At 60.1% G+C, this 20,787-nt stretch overlaps 1 protein-coding gene across 8 annotated transcripts in view; it reads left to right on the top strand.

Annotated features, from left to right (window-relative positions):
• The window catches only part of AXIN2 (axin 2), a 30,459-nt gene extending 9,875 nt beyond the window's left edge, over window positions 1-20,584 (top strand). For 5 of the 8 annotated variants that reach the window (XM_082441898.1, XM_082441896.1, XM_082441897.1 and 2 more), the window contains 9 exons: window positions 2,440-2,571; window positions 10,175-10,277; window positions 12,463-12,603; window positions 12,690-13,216; window positions 13,407-13,604; window positions 13,879-14,103; window positions 14,523-14,618; window positions 15,823-15,990; window positions 19,335-20,584. In XM_082441898.1, coding sequence (XP_082298024.1) covers window positions 2,440-2,571; window positions 10,175-10,277; window positions 12,463-12,603; window positions 12,690-13,216; window positions 13,407-13,604; window positions 13,879-14,103; window positions 14,523-14,618; window positions 15,823-15,990; window positions 19,335-19,461 — 1,717 coding nt within the window. In that variant the 3' untranslated portion in view covers window positions 19,462-20,584. Of the gene's footprint in view, window positions 1-2,439; window positions 2,572-10,174; window positions 10,278-12,462; window positions 12,604-12,689; window positions 13,217-13,406; window positions 13,605-13,878; window positions 14,104-14,522; window positions 14,619-15,822; window positions 15,991-17,284; window positions 17,377-19,334 lie in introns of all 8 variants that reach the window. The other 3 variants (XM_082441900.1, XM_082441902.1, XM_082441901.1) reach the window with 3 other exon arrangements.
• Window positions 20,585-20,787: the final 203 nt, after the last annotated feature.

The following is a 20,787-nucleotide window of genomic DNA, read 5'->3' on the forward strand; positions in this document are numbered from 1 at the left end:
CAGAGCCACCCTCCTCCTTATCAGCTAGGAGACTGTCTTCACTAAATCATCCCTCATCTCTCTTCTCCAGAAAAACCAACTGCCTCTCCTTGGTTGTCTCCACCCTTCTCTCTCTCTTGCGCTGGTGTCTGGAAATCCCACACTGAGGACGGGACCAGTTCTATGTCATGGAAGATCTCACCAGCCTCACTGCCTCATCGTAGAAAATCCTGGGGGCGGGGGGGGGCCAGAGTGTCCAGGTGACAAGGTCAAGGTCACTGGCCCATGGTATTCAATGGCCAGAGTGTCCAGGTGACGGGTCAAGGTCGCTGGGCCGTGATGTTCAGTGGGTTCAAGCGCCATGTTCCTCGTTTGCACTTTCTGGTCACTTCTCCACCACGCCACATCCCTGAGATCTGACTTGACGTTCCGGCCCAGCTCAGACCAACAGACTCGGGGTCCCTGCTGCCATCAGCTCCTCCAGGTGGCCGGCGGTGGGTTCCACGCGGCCGGGCCTCCAGCGGGTGACCTCCGACGAGGCTTTTGGCCCCCGCTTGGGGCCCGTTACCTCCCTGGGGGGTCGTGAAGACGATCGGGCAGCAGACAGTCCTCGAGGCCCTGCCGTGGGCCGGGGGAGGTGCAGCAGGGAGCAAACCAGGCCCCGCCCACAGCGAGCCCTAAGTCGCTCCTCCCGGCTCTCAACTCGTACACCTCTGAGTGTCACTCTTGTTTGTTTTGTCACTGCAGCTAGAGGGCAGGCCCCCTGAGGACAGCCGCCCGAGCCGTTCTCCCCCCTTTTCCAGCCCTGTCGCCCTCCCTCCCGCCAAACTGTGCAGCGGCTCCCTGCCCACCCCACGGCCACTTCAGTGCAGCCTGGTGGCCCCCCTGGACCCCTCGTGCCACTGGGGAAGCCCCAGGCCCCCCCCCCCACAGCCAGCTTGACGCCCTCCTGCCCCAGGCCCCCCCCCCCAACAGCCAGCTTGACGCCCTCCTGCCCCAGGCCCCCCCCCCCCCCAGCCAGCTTGACGCCCTCCTGCCCCAGGCCGGGCAGGACTGTCCACTGCTTCTCCCATCCCTGGTCCTCACATCTGCTCCCACCCGGCCCGTCCCCTCCGACACTGCAGGGCCAGGACTTCCTCTTCCAGGTCACTCATCGTGCCTCTTATGCGAGAGCTTTCTGAAACGTCGAGGCTGGTCTCTGAACAGAGGCAGAGAGAGGGGCTGAATGGGAGCCGCACGAATCCATCCCACACCCGCTGCCTCCAGCTCTGACATCCAGGGCTGCTGTGCTTGCGGGGCCACCGGGGCACACCTGTCAAATGGGCACACGCGCTCCTCCCCCAGGGGGCTGTGGGGACTGGATGAGACGGCGTGTGTAAGGGGTGCCTCTTCGTGGGCCTGTGCTCCGCGTCTGCCTTCCTCCTGGTACCCCTGCCCAACCCCCGTTACAGGGACCCGCCTGCCAGGCCATGGGTGCCAGGAGACCAGAGACCGGGGCTGGGCACCTCACGAAAGGGTTGGGGCTCGGTGAGCGCGGGCAGGAGGTGCCGGCACCTTTCAGGGGCCCCTTTCATCCGCCAACCCCAAGGCCATCTTTACAGACCGGCGGCTGCGGCCTGGTGGAGTGAGTTCCCTTACTTGGACTCGGCGGCCCCGGCAGAGTGGGCCTGGGTCTTTGCAGACGAGGGCCCCTCCTGCAGCCCACCGGCCACGGCGGGTCCTCCCTCTCCCTTCCCTTCCCTCCCGCACTGAGGCCCTCGCGGTGACACAGCAGGTGACACAGGAGGAACACAGCCCGGCTGGGCCGGCACACTGGCGTTTCTGGGAGGAGGTCGGGGGGGCAGAACAGGGGGCGCAGGCCCCGGAGCAGGGCCTGGACCTTCCTTGGAAACAGCTGCGCTCCTCCTCTCCCTCCGGTGGCCCTCGGCGGCCCCGGGGTTGCGGGGGGAGGCAGCCTGGCTGTGGGCCGAGGCCCAGCTCGGGGCAGGACGGAAGCCCCAGATCTCGTCCTGAGCTCTCCTGTCTGTCCGTCTGTCCGCTCGCCAGGCCCAGCCGCTAGTTGTTTGCCTCTCAGATCTCCGCCAGCGGAGCCCGGGCGGGGAGTGTGGAAGTTTCGGTGTCCTGGGGCCCGCACGTTGTCTTCTCCCCATACAGGCCTGGGGGGGTGGGGGGCGCGGGGAGGGAGGACACTCCACCCCGTCGGTCATCCCCTAGCCCCCCCCCAAGAGCAGGGTCCCCCTCCAGGTGACTCTTGAGAACTCTGTAAGATGCCCTGGGGTCCCCTGTCCCCTGGCAGCGCTGCGGCTCAGCAGGCCCCTCTGTGGCCCCTGCTTTCTGCCCAGAGGAGCACCTGGCCCTGGGCAGCAGGCTGGCCTGGAACACGTCGTGGGGCTGTCCTGGGGCCCCCCGGTTCCCTGGGCTTTGGGCGAGAGTCGGTGATGCGGTGCTGTGGCCCTTCAGGAGGAGCGATCCGGTGAATCCGTACCACGTGGGTTCCGGCTGCGTCTTCGCGCCAGCCGCCAGCGCCAACGACAGCGAGATATCCAGTGACGCGCTGACCGACGATTCCATGTCCATGACGGACAGTAGCGTGTAAGTATGTTCTGGTTTCCCCACCGCGTACACGGCTGGCAGTGTGACCCGCCAGGCCATGGGGCCGGGTCCTCGCCCGACTTTGCCAATCCCACCTGTGTCCACGTGGACGTTTGTTGGATGGGAGGGGAGTAGGCCGCAGGGGTGGCCCTGGTCTGGCTCAGGAGGCTCCCGCGGTCGCCTGGGTGGAGTGACGCTCAGAGCCTTGAAAGGGGGTCGAATGGTACCTTCACAGAAGAAAGCCAAGCTGAGGTAGGAGGTTAAGGTGAACGTCCACAGAGTCCCTGAGTTTAAAAGCCCCTCTTGCGGTTATCATTGCGCCTGCCTTCCCAGTGGGCAGGGTCTTGAATCCAGGTGTCCCTCCGCAGAGCCAGCAGGTGGGGAGGTGGGGTGGCGTGGGAAGGGTATGTGTCTGGGGGCTCAGTGATGGTGGGATCAGAAAGCCAGGGTTCCCTCCAGGACACTGCGTGCCAGGCTGCCTCACGGATGTGCTCAAGCTGCCGTCACCCAGCTCATCTGGTGTCGGCGGGCGTCTTCCCTCTGCAGCCGGGGCTCTGCCCCTAAGTGGGGGTTTTCTCCAAAGCAGTTTCTGACCTCAGCTCTCTTGCAGATGGACGGCTGGCATTTCTGGATGCAATCCAGGCCATCAGGGTGGTCTGATGGCGGTCAGCAGGCCATGGGGCAGGGTCGTGCTTTGAGTTGGAGGTCATTTGAGGTCATGCAGTGGTGACCTCTGTGGATGGAGAACAGTGACCCTCTGTGAGCCTCAGGTGGGTGGGAGTGGGGCGGGGAGGTGGACCAGGCGTCCCCGTCTCCTGCCAACTTTGGAGATTCTGATTCAGGAGGCTCGGCGGAGGTGGAGCCTGGGCTTGGGCGAGACTCCCCAGGGGCACGTCTGCCAGCACCCAGCTGAGAAGCACCGTTCTAAAAGTGGTCTTTGGAGGCTTTTCTACAAACATCTTGGAGGAGGATCTTCTGCTAAGGGAACCGTTTTGCAAGGCAGGCCCGTGGAGCCGTTGTAAGTTCTGGCACGCTTATGTCAAGTTTGTTCCTTCTAGCTTGCTTCCCCAAAACGGGACCGGCTCTCCTTCCAGTTTGTTTGAAATGATCTGGTTTCCATTGGCCAGTGATCTGTTGCTTGGCCTGCGGTGTGGAACCAGTTGAAAGGAAAGTTGACGGGTCGGTTTGGGACTTGACTGTTGATTTTCCTGGTGGCTTTTATTGTGTTACCTCAGATTCCCCTGTTAGTGAAAGGAGGGAGATGTTTAAGGTGAAAAGTTCCAGTTTAATAAAAGAATAGCAATTTGGCATGAGTGAAAATGGAGGGAGGGAACACATCTTTCATCCAAAGTGAAGAAATGAGGGCTTCCACAGAGGTAAGTTTTCCATATCGACTGTACTCTTTAAGTTACTGTACTTGAAAAATATTATCCTTTGGTGGATGTATTTCTTAAAACAATGTGTTTTTGCTCTGTCTTTATTGAATAGTATTAGACAAGGCATAGTTTGTTTCTTGATTCAAGTAATTTAATCCCAAGGTCTGTTTTCATTCTACATTGTAATATCATCTCACAGAATTCGAAATTGTATAAGGCTTTCTGCCCCTAGAGATATTGATGCGTCACCCCCCTTTTTAAGATAGTTCTTCTTTCTTCTCTCTGTCATTCTGCCTGCTGTCGTTTTTTTGCTCGTGTGCACTTGCTTCCAGCAGCAGCATTCCTCTAGCTTTTAACTAGTGTTTGGATGACGTGGGAGTCAGCGTTATGTGTAAAGTAAGAGTGAGTTGGACTTGAACGAGGGCATCGAGCGACTCTCCTTGGCCAAGGTTAGTTTCCTTTAGACTAGGAGGCTTCTGTTCAGTTTTCTTCAAGGTTATTTTTGGCTGGCCTCCTGCTCCCCGTCACGGACGTGTGATTCTGGGTTCAGGATGAGATAACTTGGGTGTAGTCCCCATACCCGGTTGAGCCTCACAGGACCCAGTCAGAAAGGTTGGCCGACGCTTGTGACTTTTACAGATGAGGGAGGAATGCCCAGCGCTCCCCATAACTACTCCTGTCAGAGACAGAGCTCAGATCCGGGCCAGACAGGCCCCTGCCCTTGGCCTGCTCCCACCGGCCCCGCGTGCATGTTAGGCCCAGTAGTTGATAATGAGACCTTTGAGCTACCTTGAGTCTCTTTTAGTTTTATTTATTGGTGACCACACAGCTTTCCTTTTTAACGGGGAGGGGGAGGGAGGAGCAAGTTTGGACTTCCCCCCTGCACCCTCTGCCTTCACCCCTCTTTTTTTTTACCCCCTTTTATGCCTGGAAGAAAAACCCTCGGTTCTATCGAGAGATGACTTGAAAGCCCTCGCCCGCCCTTCCCGCCTTTAGCTAGAGCGTTCGTGGGCTTAAGACCCTCACCGCACGGGGAAGCCGCGTTCCGGGATCAGAGAAGTCAGCTGTCCTGGGCGGCAGGGGTCGGCGTGTGGGCCGGGAGGGTCCGTGTTGGTAATCGAGACAGAGGGCAAATCCCTCATTCGGCGGCTTTCTCTCCAGGGCACAGCGGGTACCCCTGGGTCCCAGGTGGCAGAACCTCAGGGCGTGGCCAGCCCTTCCCTCGGCGCAGCTGCCTCGGGCTGGGGATGAGTAAACCAGGACCCCAAGGGGTGGGGGAGGGTTCCTGGGGACCTGGGGCTCGTGTGCTGGAGCCCGTCTTCTGACGCCAGCGCTGGGGGGCCTCTGGTCCTCCTCCCAACCTCTAGGGCAGCTTATTGGATGCAGCCGGCACAGCCAGACCCCACGTGGGCATGTTGGTGCCGCCAGGCCCGCGTTTCCCATCAGCGTGGGAAAGGGGTCTCGGCACAAGAGCCACTCCGACGGGGCGCAGGCGGGCCCGCAGGCTTGGCAGGCGCTGAAAGCCCGGGCCGGGCGAGGTGCTTTCTGGCCGGCTGGCCCGTCGGGCAGGCCCCCCGGGGTCCTGGGCCAGGATTAGAGCCCTCTTCAGCTCGGCCAGTTTGGGGCCTGGCGCAGAGCAGAGCCCGAGCGAGCGATGGAGCGCGGGGGGGACGCGAAGCTGAACCGAGTCGCTTTCGGCCCGTTGTCCATCAGGGAAGCTTCGCGGGACGAGAGGGCAGCAGGCCCCTTTGAAACCTCCTGGCGCTAGCGAATAGGAGCGCCCCGTAAGGCATGAAAGGAGCCCTGGCCGTTTCTCGTGGGCACAGAGGCCGGGCAGCGGGGCTGGCTGCCCTGCTGGGGGCTGGGGAAGGGGCGCAGCTGGGCGGGGGGCGGGAGGCGCGGGGGTCACGGGCCGCCTTCTGTAGACTCCAGAAGGATGGAGTTCATCGGACACAAGCAGTCGTCTCACTTGCCAGGGAAGCAGTTAAGGCCCAGGGCCTTTGCACGAGGCCCGGGAGAAGCTGGGCCGGGGGGCCTTGTCCTTGGCGAGTCCAGGGCCCGCTGCCGACTTCTGGTTCCCCGCTACACAGAAAGCCCCGTCTAAGATGGCTGGGGAGTTGAGTCTTTGTACAAGGCCTCTGAGAAGGCTCTCTTACGAGCCCGTTGCTCTGAAACCTACATTCTCAGAAGAAATGGCTTTTTTAATTTTTTTTTTTTTTTTTGGAGAGTTAGACTCCCAGCCAAGTCCTCAACCCCAGCCCTTGGGCAGAAAGACTGCGGGGGCTGTAGGAGGATTGCAGTGGCGCCGGGGGGGGGGGCACACTAGAAACATCAGAAGCAGCAGGTTCCTGGTGCCCAGGTGTGGCCTCTGTTAGGAAGTGAAAGCTAGGAGGACAGCATGGAGGCGGCGCCCTGACCTCTCTCTCTGCGCAGAGCTGCTCCTGAAATCAGCATCTGCTCGATCCGGAGGGTGCTTCTGCTGAGGGTGTCACAAAATCAGCCCGAGACCTTCTTGTCGCCTTTCACACAGAGGGTGGCCCAGGTTATTTTATAATATTTATTTTTATTTCCTTATATCTTATTTATGGGTTTACTTTGGACCCTGGGGAAAGCATCTGAGCGAACTTCAAATAGTGCCTTATCTTACGAACCGGCCTTTTGATGTTGGCTGTGATCAGAGGCCGCCTTCGGAGTGGCGGCCAAACGAACATGCGAGTGGACGCGTGTGTACGTGAGCCCGCTATTTCAAAGCCACCGGAAAGCGGCATTCAGGTCAGGCCGGGCACGGCCGAGTCAAAAGGCTAAACTAATGGGCTCGGCTTAAATGGCGACTAAGTGGAGGCCACACTTCAAAACCAGCGCTCCCCAGAACAGCTGGCCTGGCAGCGGGCGCGTTAGCTAAAATGTTTACAATTAAAGGAGGCCGTCCGGGGACCGAGACGCAGGCACGGGTCAGCTCGTGGTCCTGAGAAGCCAGGAAACCGATCACAGGCTTTCAGAGCCTGGATGAAAAGAAGAGAGGCCCCCTTCTGGAATGAGGGGCTGTTTTGGAAGAAGAAGATTCTTGGCTGGAGGGTCACGGGGTGGGATTAAAGGCACATTTCCTCGAAGGTGCCTGTCGAGCCTCTGAGCCTTGGCAAGTCGGTCTCCCTTTCCTGTGCTGGTCTCGCGTTTCCTTGCCTGCACCTGGACCCTTCACCTGCCCTGGCTGTGGCGGGCGTGCATGTTCTTGGTTGGAGGAGTGGTTTAAAAACGCATTTGTTCCTCTTGCCTTCAGGTGGCCAGGGACCTGCTCCCTCTGCCTCCCCCAGTTAACTTTTCTTTCTCCTGCTTTATACGGAGACAGAGCGCGAGGTGTGAAAGCCTTACCGCTCGTTTCATCTTGGGAGGCAAGGGGGAGGAGCAAAGGCTTCTGGGGGACACTCACGGTCAGAGTCTTGGAGGGGACGGGCGGGGGCCTCCTGGGACTCGTGCGGCCCCATGTGTGTCACGGTGGGATCCACGGGGTGCTTGACTCCCACCCCCAGGATTGTCTGGGAGAGGCCTGGAGCAGAGCCATCCTCTTATTACGGCCCCGGAAGAGTTGCTGGTCGGGACGTGGACCTTGTCTTGCAGCCCTGGGGCAGCAGAAGTTGTTGCGCAGACCATTGTGAGACCCAGTCTGTTGGTTCCCCACCGTTACCCACACCCCACAAGGGATTTAAGGTGGGAGGTGGGGGGCCGGCATGCCCCATAGCCAGCGAGCCCTAAGTGGTCAGGAGGACTTTCCAGGATGTTCCCCAAACCCCCCATTCACCCCTTCAGAATGTCAGGTGACCCCGTGGGGCTTAGGAAATGGTGCCCCCTGCATTCAGACCATTGGGAAGCTTGGCTCCTCCAGCTGGGCCTGGACTGTATGTGTTTGAGTTAAGGATGCCTGTTCTGGAGCCCGCCGGTGGCTTGGATTAGAAGCCTGGGTCTGACCTACTGACTGATTCCAGGAGCGCTTTGGAGCATCTCTGGTCATCCATAAAATGTGGTGATTCAGGGTTTTTGTGAGGGCGCAGTTGGATCATACATCACTCAGTCCATGGGGGGCCGGCAGCCTTGGGTTGGAGTCGGCGGGCATGGCCCTTAGTTGCTGGTCAAGCCAGGCCTGCTTGTGACAGGCCCACATCTTGTGAATGATCCTGGGGTGAAAAGTGTTTTGGTAACGAAGCTCCAGGTGGTTCAGGAAGTTTCTGGACTTAGAACCTTTTCTCCTACTTGGCCTTCATGGGCCCAGTCCCGTCCCAGGCCTTAGTGAGTAGGAGGCTGCCTAGGAGACTTGACCTCGCTGGTCAACGGGCTGACCATTGCCACAGTGCTTGCTGTCTGACCCCCCTCAGCCTTTCCCTGCGACAGGACTCACACGCGTGAGCAAGTCCTTGCTTTAGGTTGACCTGTCTTCTCCGCCTGTACCCTCAGTACGATCGGATTTTGTGTGCTTCTTTTCCAAGGTTTGGCGCACAGGTTAGTTCATCTGTATCTGTATTGCATCCCTGAGGCGGCAGCCCTTTTCTCCTGCCCAGGTCAGCAGCCTTCCGGAATCCACAGCCATACGGAGGAGCTGGAGGTCGACCAGTTGGCCCAGGCTGCTCCTGGCATTTTTAGGCGCAGCTGATTGTCACCCACTGCTGATGAGCCAGCCACCCGTTGATGAACAAAACACCAGGGAAAGGGAAATAGCCAAACGGCTAATTTCAACATTTATAGCCTCGAAGGATGATTCAGTATGGAAATGTTTGAACCCTGAGGCTTTTGTAAATAAGTGGCTTCTGGAAGGAACAGCAATGGGAAAATAATCACACCTTGACCGTCCGACTGCTTTCAAGAACAAAAGTTTAAAAAAAAATCATAGCAACTCCAGGTCCTGTTTTTAGTGCAGACTAGCTGGAGTGGAGGTGGTGGTGGTAGAGTTGTTTTTAAACTTCTTCCATTTGCTTTTTAAAAATATAGTGATGAAGAAGAACATAAGGGCCCCTTCTGCCCTCTGGTCTTTGCTCAGAAATCACCTTCATGGAGAGGATTTCAGTGACCACCGCCTCCCTTGTAAAGTGCAGCTCCATGCCCCCGCTGTCCTCACTCCCCATCTCCTGCCGTGTGTTTCATCATAGTGCTTACCACCTTCTAACTCACCATAGATCTTGCTTTTTAAAAAAAAAATTTTATTTATTTATGGCTGTGTTGGATCTTTGTTTCTGTGCGAGGGCTTTCTCTAGTTGCGGCAAGTGGGGGCCACTCTTCATCGCGGTGCGCGGGCCTCTCACTATCGCGGCCTCTCTTGTTGCGGAGCACAGGCTCAGTAGTTGTGGCTCACGGGCCCAGTCGCTCCGCGGCATGTGGGATCTTCCCAGACCAGGGCTCGAACCCGCGTCCCCTGCATTGGCAGGCGGATTCTCAACCACTGCGCCACCAGGGAAGCCCCAGATCTTGCTTTTTAATTTTTGCTTATTACCTGTTCCACTCCGTTAGAGCACAAGTTTCCTCAGGGCAGTCGTCTGCATTTTTATCCCCTTCCTTCGCTGCTCTCTTGCCCGGAGCCTAGAACAAGGTCTGGCACATAGTAGGTATTCAAATATTTGCATGAATTGCACAGAATACCACGGAGTAGGGGCTTTCTCTTTATGCCCACATGGGTCACGGATCTGGGAATCCACTGGTTGGGGGTAGTAGGGTTTGGAGCTGAGAGAAGGAAGGAGCCCAAAGATGTCTGCCGGGGACTGATAGAAGGAGACACTTGGGAACGACTGGGGGGTTGGCTGCTGGAGGATAGCGCACACCTCCCCCAGTGCCTGGCCTGGTCTCCTGTGGCTCTGGTCCCCGATTGCCGTGGTAGCAGACCGTCGGAGGGACCAAAGGGGTCTTAGTCTCCTGCTTGGGGCACCTGTAAAATAGGGGGACCTTCACTCTGCGGTGGGCCCAGTTCTAAGACAAGAGCTGAGACACGAGCTCTTCCCAGGTTGATACTCCTGCATCCGAGTGGGAGCCGTTTCCAGAGAGGCTTGAGGGGCAGGACGTGTGGCGGTTGGGCCTTGGGTTGACTTTCCCTGCAAGGACGGCCACAGCGCCCGGGGACGGGGGGCACTCCCAGCCCCAGGAGGTGCGCGGCCCCGTCTGTTGGCGGGGTCTCAGGAGCGCGCGTGAGTCGGCCCGTGCGCTAAGGCCTCCTCGTGAGCCGGTGGGTTCTGCCCTTTCCTTTCCCTTAGAGATGGAATCCCTCCTTACCTCGGGGGGAGTAAGAAACAGCTCCAGAGAGAAATGCATCGCAGCGTGAAGGCCAACGGCCAGGTGTGCCTACCTCATTTCCCGGTGAGTACGGTCGGCGGCTCTTTCCTGGGAGGAAGAGCGGGGGGCTGGGGGCCGGCGCCTGGGACCTGGGGGAAGGGAGGGCAGGGGAGGGCCACGCAAGGGGCGATCTGCGGTTCACCGGGGTGTAACCCAGAGCAGGGGTGCCCACGACGCCCTAGTCGGCCTTTTCCGTTTCCTCGATTCAAAAAAGAAAACTCCATGAGAAAGAAGCGAAGCCGCGAAGGGTGGGAGGGAACCGGCGCTTTGTGTTGGGCTATCCCGTTGAGCCCATCCCGCCACAGAGGCGAGAAGCGTGCCTGGCACGTCGTGGGCGCTCCCTGAACGCTTGCTGGTCGACTGAATGAAGGGACGAGAGAGAGAGTGAGGAGGCTGGAGGGATCTGCCTCCTGCGGGTTACGTCCTGGGACGTTCTCCTTGTGTTGCCCGCGTGGCTCTGTCGTTTCAGTCACCGTTCATCTCTGTGCTCGGCCATTTCTCCTCCGAAGCCCTGGAGGTCGGCTGTCCCTCTTCTTGTCTGTTTCCAACCCCAGAATGTGGCTTAGTGCCTGCTTGTTGAATCTGCCCCCAATAAGTGTCTGAGCGTCCCTTGAGCAGCTCCTTCCTGCGATTGAGATGAGAGGCCAGCGTGGCGTGGAGGGCTTCTCCGGGTCCTCCCCTACGATTTCCAAGTCCCGGGGGGCAGCCAGCCCGTGGCCCCCGCACGTAGAGAGCCGCCCCATCTACGTCTCAGGAGCTGTGCTTCTTGCGATGCCCTGAGGTCCAGCTGCTCCTTAGGGAGGGGAAGAGAGTGCCCAGCTTAGAGCAGCACCTCTGCTTAGAGTCCTTCCTGCCAGCTTCAGAGAATGCGATTTGTCCGTCGGTGATGTCACATGTCGGAAGTGGACACATCGAATTGCTAATCCCACGTTGCATTAGTGTGCGGAGTGTTGCGACTTCTCTCTGAAGCCCCTCGGACAGTCCAGGGCAGACTTAAATTTTAGTAGGCTTAAAATTAGCCTACTAAGTTTGCTTTTCTGGGGACCTCCAGCATCCCCTCCTCAATAACATCCCCCCCACCCATACAGCAGTATCGATGATATATACATATATGTGTGTGTGTATATATATATATTTTTTTTTTTTTTTTTGACTTGGTTGGGGCGCTGGGGGGAGGTATGTGTGTTTAAGGAAAGCTGTACGGCCCCCCAGGATTGTGAATTACGTGATTCTGTCCTGGGGTGTGCGATCGTTTTCTCATCTGCGGCTCGGGTGGGGAGATGCTGGCCTCTGCAGGTTGGCTCTCTGCTGCCCCCATCCCGCCCCCTACCAAAGAAAAGGGCCAAAGCAGGAGGCAAACGAGGGGTAGGAGGCAGAACCATGAGGGGCTGGGGCTGCGGGTACCAGACGACGGGAGGGGGACAGAAAGCCGGCCGCGGGGGTCCTCTCTGTTGGCTGCGTTGGCCGGCGTGCTCGTGCCTGTTTATATTCCATACCCGGTTTGGAGATGTGCCCTTTTCCCTCGGTAGATCCGCTTCAGGCAGCTGAGCGCAGCAGTTCTGCTATTAGCCGGCAGCAGCTCGCTTCGTTTTCTGTACAAAGAGACGGGAGGAGGGGCGGGGAACACGAGGGGGTCCGGGGCAGCGGTAGACAACGCCGCCTCAAAGGTGCGCAGTGTGCGGCCAGGAGAGACATTACCGCTGCGTCTGATCTGGGCCCTGTGACTCCTCTTTTTTTTCCCCCTCCCCCTTTTTTCCCTTTTTCCTCCCCCTCGCCCACCTCCCTTCCAATCTTATTTTTTACATTTCCAGCTCCCTTTCTGTTTAGGCTCTACTTTTTATTCCTTGAGGTGGGCTCTCTCCCCTCCCCATCGCAGAGAGCTGCCTTTTTTTTTTTTTTTTTTTTTTTGATGTTTGACAACAGTCTTTGAAGATTTTCTAGTTCAGAGTAGCGGCTGATGGGCTGGTTGTACTCCAGAGGGAGAGCAAGCGGGGCCCCTCGCAGTGCGACCAACTGCTCCTGCCCGGGGCGCGCGCTGCCGGGACCATGGCTCTCCATGAGGCCGCGGCCCCCGCGCATAAAGCGCCCGAGCAGCCCGGGCCCCGCGCCGCCCACTCTCCGCGCGGCTGTGGACGCGCCGCGGTGCCCGTCCCCAGGCCCGGGCAGCCCCCTGACTGCGTCCGCCCCGTGTCCTCCCCGCGCCCCGCAGAGAACCCACCGCCTGCCCAAGGAGATGACCCCCGTGGAGCCCGCCGCCTTCGCGGCCGAGCTCATCTCCCGGCTGGAGAAGCTGAAGCTGGAGCTGGAGACGCGGCACAGCCTGGAGGAGCGCCTGCAGCAGATCCGAGAGGTGGGCGCCGCCCCGCCCCCTGCCCGGGGTGGGTGGGGGGCCTCCTGCTGACCCCGGCGCCCCCCGACCGCTGCCTTCCCTTCCAGGACGAGGAGAAGGAGGGCTCCGAGCTGGCGCTGAGCGCCCGGGAGGCGGGGCCCGCCCAGCACCCGCTCTCCCTCCTGCCGTCGGGCAGCTACGAGGAGGACCCGCAGAGCATCCTGGACGACCACCTCTCCAGGGTCCTCAAGACCCCCGGCGGCCAGTCCCCGGGCGTGGGCCGCTACAGCCCCCGCGCGCGCTCCCCGGACCCGCACCGCCGCCGCCATCTCCTGCAGCACCGCGCGCCCCCGCCCCCCGGGGGCCCCCTGCTGCCCGCCGCCCCCGCCCCGGCCGGCTGCCCCCTCCTCGGGGCCCGGGGCTTCGTGAGCAGGCAGACGACGAAGCACGTCCACCACCACTACATCCACCACCACGCCGGCCCCCGGACCCGGGAGGAGGTGGAGGCCGAGGCCGCCCAGCGCGCGCGCTGCCCCTGCCCCGTTCCCATCCCCGGGGGCGCCGACTACCCCTGCTGCGCCAAGTGCAAGAGCCACCCCGGGGCGCCGGAGCCCGCGGCCGCCGCGCAGGCTGGGTAGGTGTCCCGTGGTCGGAGGGTCGGGGGTCGGGGGTCGCGGGCGCTGGGTCGCAGGGAGGGCGGCTGGGCGGGCGGGGCATGGGACTGGGTAGCAGGTGTCCCTTGCCCGCCCGCCTGGAGGGGCCCCGGAGTGGGAGGCGGAGGCGGCCGGGGTCCCCGGGATGGACGCGCTCCTCGTTCCCCGCAGCGGCCGCGGCCGAGGCGCCGTCCCACCCCGACGGAGCGGGAGAGGCTCGGAGCCGGGCCCGGCCGGGCCAGCCCGGGAAGGAGGGGCCCCCGGCGGAGCGGGGCCGCTGCAGCCACCCGGGGAGGAGGGAGACCGGGCGCAGGACGTATGGCAGTGGGTGCTGGAGAGCGAGCGGCCGGGCAAGCCCAAGCCGCACAGGTGAACACGGCCGGCTCGCCGCCCGGGGCGGGGGGTGTGGGGGGGTGGTCCTCTGCGCCACGCGCGAGTGTGACCACGGCCGGCGGCTCCTGCCCTGCTAGTCGTAAGCGTCCGACTGGGCGGCCCGCAGGAGTGCCGCGCTGGGGCCACGTGCCCAGCCGTGTTACCGTCGCGTTTTTTCCCCCCTTGTCTCTGTGATGTCTCCTGAAGCCGCGCTTTCCGGCCCCCTAATCCCATTTCTCCCCCCGGCTCTCTCTCGCCCTTGCCCCTTCAGTGCCCAAAGCACCAAGCGGGCCTACCCCTTGGAGTGTGCCCGAGCGTCCCCAGCCGGCCGTCACCACCTGTGGGCGGGTGGCAATGGGCACCCCCGCACCGCCCCCCGCGCCCACCCGTTCACCCAGGACCCTGCGGTGCCTCCCCTGACCCCACCCAACACCCTGGCACAGCTGGAGGAGGCCTGCCGCCGGCTGGCGGAGGTGTCCAAGCCCCCGAAGCAGCGGTGAGTGGACGGGGCGGCCCGTGGCGCGTTCCCTTGCCGGCCTCTAGGGACGGCCCCCCTGAGCTCCAGTCGTTCCGAAGGGCTAACCCGGACCTGGCGAGTCCTAGGAGGAGGAATCCCCCACAGCGCCCGTTCCCTTAGGAAGGTCCTGACGGGTTAAGGCTGGGGAGGTGAGCTTACGAGGAGCCGTGACCCATGGGGCTTCTAGAGTCTTCAGCCCTCTGCCTGGGCTGCAGTGTCTAGTGCTGGGCTCCTGGGCGGCTTAGCACAGCTCTGCCAAGTCTCCAGGGGCTGCTGCCAACACAAGGCCTTGGTTGGGTCTCGGCGGGGATGGAAGTCGGAGGCTGGGGAGAGCAGCTCTCTGTCCGCTTCCCATTGGCCGTGGGGACGGCAGGCTTCTAAGTCCTTGGTGTCCTCAGGTGCTGCGCGGCCAGTCAGCAGAGGGACAGGCACCACTCGGCCACCGGTCCGCCAGGAGCCACGCCCTTCTCCAGCCCAAGCCTGGCTTCGGAAGAGTGAGTATCTTTACCTGGTGTTGCGGAGATCCGCCCGGAGACTTTACGCTTTCAGGGTATTCTCTATCAGGGGCTGTGGTTTTTGAAACCTTTTTTTTAGTCTATAAAATCACCTTCGTTTTTATATTAGCGACAAGGAACAGTAAACTCAGATGTTGCCGTAAATTAGGATCTCGGAAAACCCCACCTGTACCGAGAAACGCATCGTGACTTGTACACAAGTGTTCCTTCCTGAAGTGGTGGATGGCTCAGGGTTCCTGGACTCAAGCTCAGACGGGAAGCCTTTTAGCTGATGGGTAGAGGGACCCCAAAGCCGGAGGGAAAAGTTGTCCCCACTAGCCCAGAAAGCTAGCGAGTTGGAAAACCATCTTTGTGTCACACTGAGCCGGAGGATGCTTCTCCACCATTGCAGACACAGGGAGGGACCGTCTTTGCTGTTTTGCTGGGGGAGCAGCACATCTTCCCCACTGGTCCCACGATTCCTGTCCTAAACCTACACTCTTGTAAACTGGGCAGGGAAGCCAGCCTTCGTTTCACCCCAGGATGGTGCGTTGAAAAAGTGTTAGGTTGCAGAGATCTAAAGGGGCCTAAATCTTTAAAGTTTTTTTTGTTAGTGTCTTCATTGTGAGCAATGAACAGTGTTGGAAGTTGGAAGACCTCCATCCTGTTAACAATTGGTGGACCTTAAGTTGACCAGCTATCCGTGCCTGCATCTTTTTTTTTTTTTTTTTTTTTAAGCCACTCCACAAAAACTCAGAAGTTGAGATGACTGAGGGCTGACCCCACCCCCCGCCAGTGGGCTCTGGCTTTCCGGGCTCATGCCACTCCTGGGTTTGTCCCTACAGCAGACGCTGGTCAGAGCGAGTGTCCCTGTGGCTCTGGGTGGGTTTCTTCTTTCTCATCTTCCTTGGCAAGCACCCCATTGGTGCCCCCCTGATGGACATTACTCTGTTCTCCCATTGGATGGAAGGAGATGGTCCCTTCCTGTGTGCCCCACACAGATGACCTGAGGGAGGACCGTGTGTCCACCAGCAGTGGCTGCCTGTGTGATACGGGACCCGCACCCTTGTGGTGTACAGCTCCAGCCCGACTTTATCTCTGGAGACAGTGTTTTCAGCGCCCCTGGGTGTGTACGTGCATGTATGTGCACACGTGCTTGCTGCCTTCAAATGCAGGACTTGTTGCTTTTCCATCTTATTTTCAGTCACAAAGAGCCAAAGAAGCTGGCAGGGGTGCACGCTCTCCAGGCCAGCGAGCTGGTCGTCACCTACTTTTTCTGCGGGGAGGAAATCCCGTACCGGAGGATGCTGAAGGCTCAGAGCCTGACCCTGGGCCACTTCAAAGAGCAGCTCAGCAAAAAGGGAAATTATAGGTAAGCGTCCCATGGCTTCTTTCTGCTCCGGACTTGGTTTGCTCAGAAGCAAGAGCCAGGGTCGCTTCCTGGCCGGGCCAGACCTGGAGGGGCCACTGGAGGGGCTGCGCAATGCTTCGCTCTGTCTCACTGACGCTGTCCCCTCACCCCTCCCCAAGATGACACGGCAGCGGCGGCGGCAGGGAGGGCTCTGTGGGCACCTGGGTGGGCTTTTTTTTTACCAGGTGGACGAGACTGAGGGTTAGGGTTAGGAGCAAGGGGTCGGCTGGCTTTGCCAGAAGGAGAGCTGGGCTGGGGCCGTCTCGTGGAGGCTCTGCCTGAAAGGGGCGAGGGGTGTAGGGGAAAGCTAGGGAGAGAACAGACAGACGGAGAGACTGCCTGATGAGGAGGCTGAAAGGCTGCCCTCCTGGCACGTCTGGGAGAGGCCGTCCTCACCGAAGGCTCAGGGACAGGCAGAGACCACTGCCTGCACTGTGGCAGCGCCCTCTTCCCTCAGCCTCCGTGCCCCAAGTCACGTGGGGCAGGGTTGCCTGTAACAGAGGAAGGGCAGGACCTGTGGGTGGGCACCGGGGAGGGGCGGGGTCAGGGCTGGCCGCCCCTCCTGCTGGGGCCTCGGGACGGGAACCCGCCCTCCCTCCGGGCTTCCTCTTCTCTCTACACGGTCCAGATGCCCACCCTGGCCTGCCGGACCCTGGAGGGGATTCAGGAGCCGGGGGCTGGCCCTGGGCATCTCTCGGTCACTTTCCCCTCAACGTGGGGCAGGTGATGACCAGAGTCCCACCTGCCCCTTCTCGGCGGCCTCCGTCCCAAGGGAACCCGTGGGTTCCACCCCGCTGTGTCCCGGGTGCCGTGTGCAGGGCTGGGACAGGAGAGGCGGGAGGTTAGAGAGGAGACAACCTGGGCCCGGAAGGTGCCCCCCTGCTGCTGCCCCAAGCAGGGATGGCGTGGAGAGCTCTAACACACTTCACCACCTGCTGGGCGCACGCCGGCTCTGGACCCCCGGCAAGCCCAGCCCCGGGGCCCGTGACCCCAGCCCTTCCAGAGCAGCCACTTCCACCGGGGCCGGTGGGCGGGGAGGGGCTGATTTGGGCAGCGGCCCAGACTGACTCTGTTTGCAGGGAAGGGACGGGGCTCAGGGCCGGGACCCTGCAGGTGACCGACAGTGGGGCCTGGAGCTGGGCTGAGATCTTTCCCTTTTACCCCCGGGCAGAGACAGTTCTGGAAATGAACCAGGGGACTGGGGAACGGGCCTGGCTCCTCCTTCTTCTTCTTCTTCTTTTTTTATCTTGAACAGACACAAGGTGAAACTAATTACACAAGTGTGCCCCTCCAGGGATTCATTTTGATCTCAGCTTTGGCTCGGCTGGACTTTGAGTGGAACCGCAGGTGACCTTCAGGGGAGCAGGGCCGAGGGGCGCAGAGCAGAGGCTGCAGGCCCGGCTCCACACGCAGCCACTCCAGCCCCATCTGGCTCTGAGTTTTCTCTAAGGCACACTCAGCAAGCCTGGCTTTGAAGCCCCGGCCTCCCCTCTCACGCGCACAGACGCGCACAAACGGGCGGCTCGCAGATCCTTTGCTGATTGGATCAGGCCGCGGCCCTTCCCAGCCGCCTTGCGCGGCTCGACCCGCTCCCCGGGCCGGAGCTGGACCCTGTGCCCGCTGGGTCGGGGGGCACTGCAGCACTCGCACCCCTCACCGCCGCCCGGCCGCCCGCCATCCGAAGCCCAGCGAGGACGGGGCGGGGAGCGGGGGCCTGGGCTGCGCTGAGCAATCTCAACGTGGCAGAGCTTCAGAGCAGCCCCTGCAGACGTGCCAGATGGCAGAAGGAAGCAGAGTTTGCCACACAAAGCAGGTCGCAGTGGAAGAGAAGCTGAGGGCAGCGCAGTGCCTTTGAAGTCCGGGGGGGCGGGGCAGGGCTGGGGAGGAGTCAGGGACAGGGTCACTCGCTGCGTGTCCCTGCTCAGAGGGGCCGGGAGAGCCCCCGTGCGGGGCCCGAGGCCTGCCTGGCGTGGTGTAGGCATCGGAGCCTCTCATTTGGAAAGACCTCCCCCCGCTGCCCAGGGTCTCCTGTGCGCAGCGCCCCTCCCCCAGCGCTCATCGGGCCCCCCGGGACTCTGCCCCGCCTCAGGCCAGAGCGTCTGCGCCGCTGACCCCCTCGAGCTGGGCGGTCACCCCGATGCCTTAGCCCAGCCGGGAACGCCAGAAACCCAGACCCTTGACTAAATGCAGCTGTTTCACTGGGTTTAGCCTTATCTCCTATGAAAGTACTTGGCTGGCCTTCGTTAGAGGAAAGAAATTTAGCTCTAACCAAGGGGAATTTAAAAAAACTTTTTAAGGAGGAAAGACAAAAACAGAAAACCACTGTAACCCTGAGACACGATTACTTTTTTTTTTTTTTTGAGAAGCTCTTACCCTCCCCCCAGGGGACCGTGACCCTCCCTCCACGAGTGGCCTTTATTGGCTGAAGATGACGGCTTGCAGGGGCGAGTTGAGAGCGTCTGAGGGGTCTCCCTGGCCTGGGACGGGGAGGGATAGGCCTTGGCTTCACGTCCTGGGAAGGGGCTCGGGTGGGCCTGGCCGAGCGGGACAGCGGTTTTCAGACGTGACTCTCCTGGGACAGGCTGGTGGTTTGCGTCCTTGCAGCTCAACAGGCTTCAAGCAAGAAGCCGGGGTGGGATCGAAGGAGCTTTTTTAATCAGCGGGCAGAATAGGGGCCTTTAGCGTTAGCCCTGGAGGAGGGGAGGGAAGGGGCGGGGGCAGAGGGGAGAGTAGCGGGGGTCTCGGTGGCTGCAACCCCGGGAAGCAGTGGGCTGCCCGCCTCCTGCGGTGACCACAGGGGAGGCAGCCTGTCCTGGCCCCCCCAGCCCAAGCTGTGCCCGACACCAGCCGGGAGGGCTGGCCCTTGGGCGCTGGAGGGCAGGGAGCGTGAGCGGTGCCAGCCTTCCGCAGACTCCCGCCGGGTCGGGGGGCTGAGTCGGGGGTCTCTTTGAGGGACCCCCCCCTCCAGGCGTGCTCTGCGCTCCCCTGCCCCTCCCCCCCCAAAATAAAGTGGGAGAAAGAAGCAGCTGTCCTCTGCAAAGGGTGCCTCTCACCGTGTGTGTCGGGTGACAGTGCTGGGCCTCAGCATTGTTGGCAGCTGGGGGGTGCCCAGCCGCCGCCTCCGGGGTCCCTGCCTGGCTTTACCCTCCGACCAGCCGCACGAAGCAGACCCGGGCAGAGAGTCTTCTGCCGCCCGCGGTAGCGGCATTCTCAGACCCCTTCGCCCCCAGCGCTGACAGACTGTCCTCTCAAACCGAGTAGAAAATGCAGCTTTACCAAGCCGCGTGTTGGGTTTTCCTTTTAAGGTATTACTTCAAAAAAGCGAGCAACGAGTTCGCGTGTGGAGCCGTGTTTGAGGAGGTCTGGGACGACGAGGTGGTGCTGCCCACGTACGAGGGCCGGATCCTGGGGAAGGTGGAGAGGATCGACTGAGCCTCGGCGTCTGGCTCGGGCCACCGGCCTCGGACAGGACGGCTCTTGGCTCTTGTGGACGCTGACGGTATCGGAGAGACTGCCGTGCATAACCTATGACTTCCTAGGGCTCTAAATCCATCAGCTAGGAGAAGCTGTAGCTCACCTGGACAGGAATCCTTCCTGCTATTTATTGGACAGTCGGCTCCCCCGCCCCCAGTTTGTGGATATGCTGCTTTAAACACGGAAGGGGGAGAGAGGAAGTTTTCGTGGTTCTATTTCACTGAAAGAGGATTTAAGCTGTGCCGTGCGTTTCTCCAAGTGAACATAGACTTTTAAAAAAATGGTGTCCTACCGTTGACACACGCAGAAATTGGTGCATCTTTTTCCCCCAGCGCTGCTCTATTTTGTCATAAAGGTCTGAGGTTTGATTTGGGGGCCCTCCTGTCGGACAGGATGATTCGTTGTGGAGGCGGGGGAGCGTCCCCGGGGCCCCAGGTTCACCCCGTGACTTCCTGGAGCTCCCCACCAGGGCCCAGCACCCAACGGCTGAGGCCTTCTGGAACCATGTGGTTCGACTTGTGCTTGTCTTGAAATGACAACAACTTGGGAGTCTTCTAAAATTAGTCTTTGGACCCCAGCCATTCTGGAAACTACCCCCTCCCCTTGCGCCCAGCCCGGCAAAGAAGCGAACAGTTGTGGGAAGACCTGACAGCACCTTTCCTCCAGACACCTTCATCGTGACGTTCGGGTTTTTACATTAACTTGATCTGTGCATTCTGTTTGCCATCGTTGCTCGTACCATACGTCTGTATACATTGTACGGAGAAGAGTATTAATCCACTCTCTCTAGTGCTTGACCTTGAATCAGTACAGTACCTGTACCTGCACGGTGTGCACGCCGTGTGTCGCCCTATATTGAGGGCTCCAGCTTTCCCTTGTTTTTTGAAAGGGGTTTATGTATAAATATATTTTATGCCTTTTTATTACAAGTCTTGTACTCAATGACTTTTGCCATGGCATTCTGTTCTACTTATACTGTAAATTATGCATTATAAAGAGTTCATTTAAGGAAAATTACTTGGTACAATAATTATTGTAATTAAGAGATGTAGCCTTTATTAAAATTTTATATTTTTCAAAATATCGGCCTCGTCTTTGAACCCCCTGGGGTGGAAGTGGGTTAGAGGCCCCCTTTTGTATATGAACAGTCTTCGCTTGATTTTTCCCACTTTGCTCGAGCCCATTTCTATCTGACCTGGAGCTCTTCTTACCCAACCGGTGTTTCCAAAAACGATGTCTTCAGGATCACCTGGTTGCTGACTGGCTGAGGATCTTCTCGTCGTG

Source organism: Balaenoptera physalus (genome assembly GCF_965194825.1).
Source record: "Balaenoptera physalus genome assembly, chromosome: 20".
Lineage (NCBI taxonomy): Eukaryota > Metazoa > Chordata > Mammalia > Artiodactyla > Balaenopteridae > Balaenoptera > Balaenoptera physalus.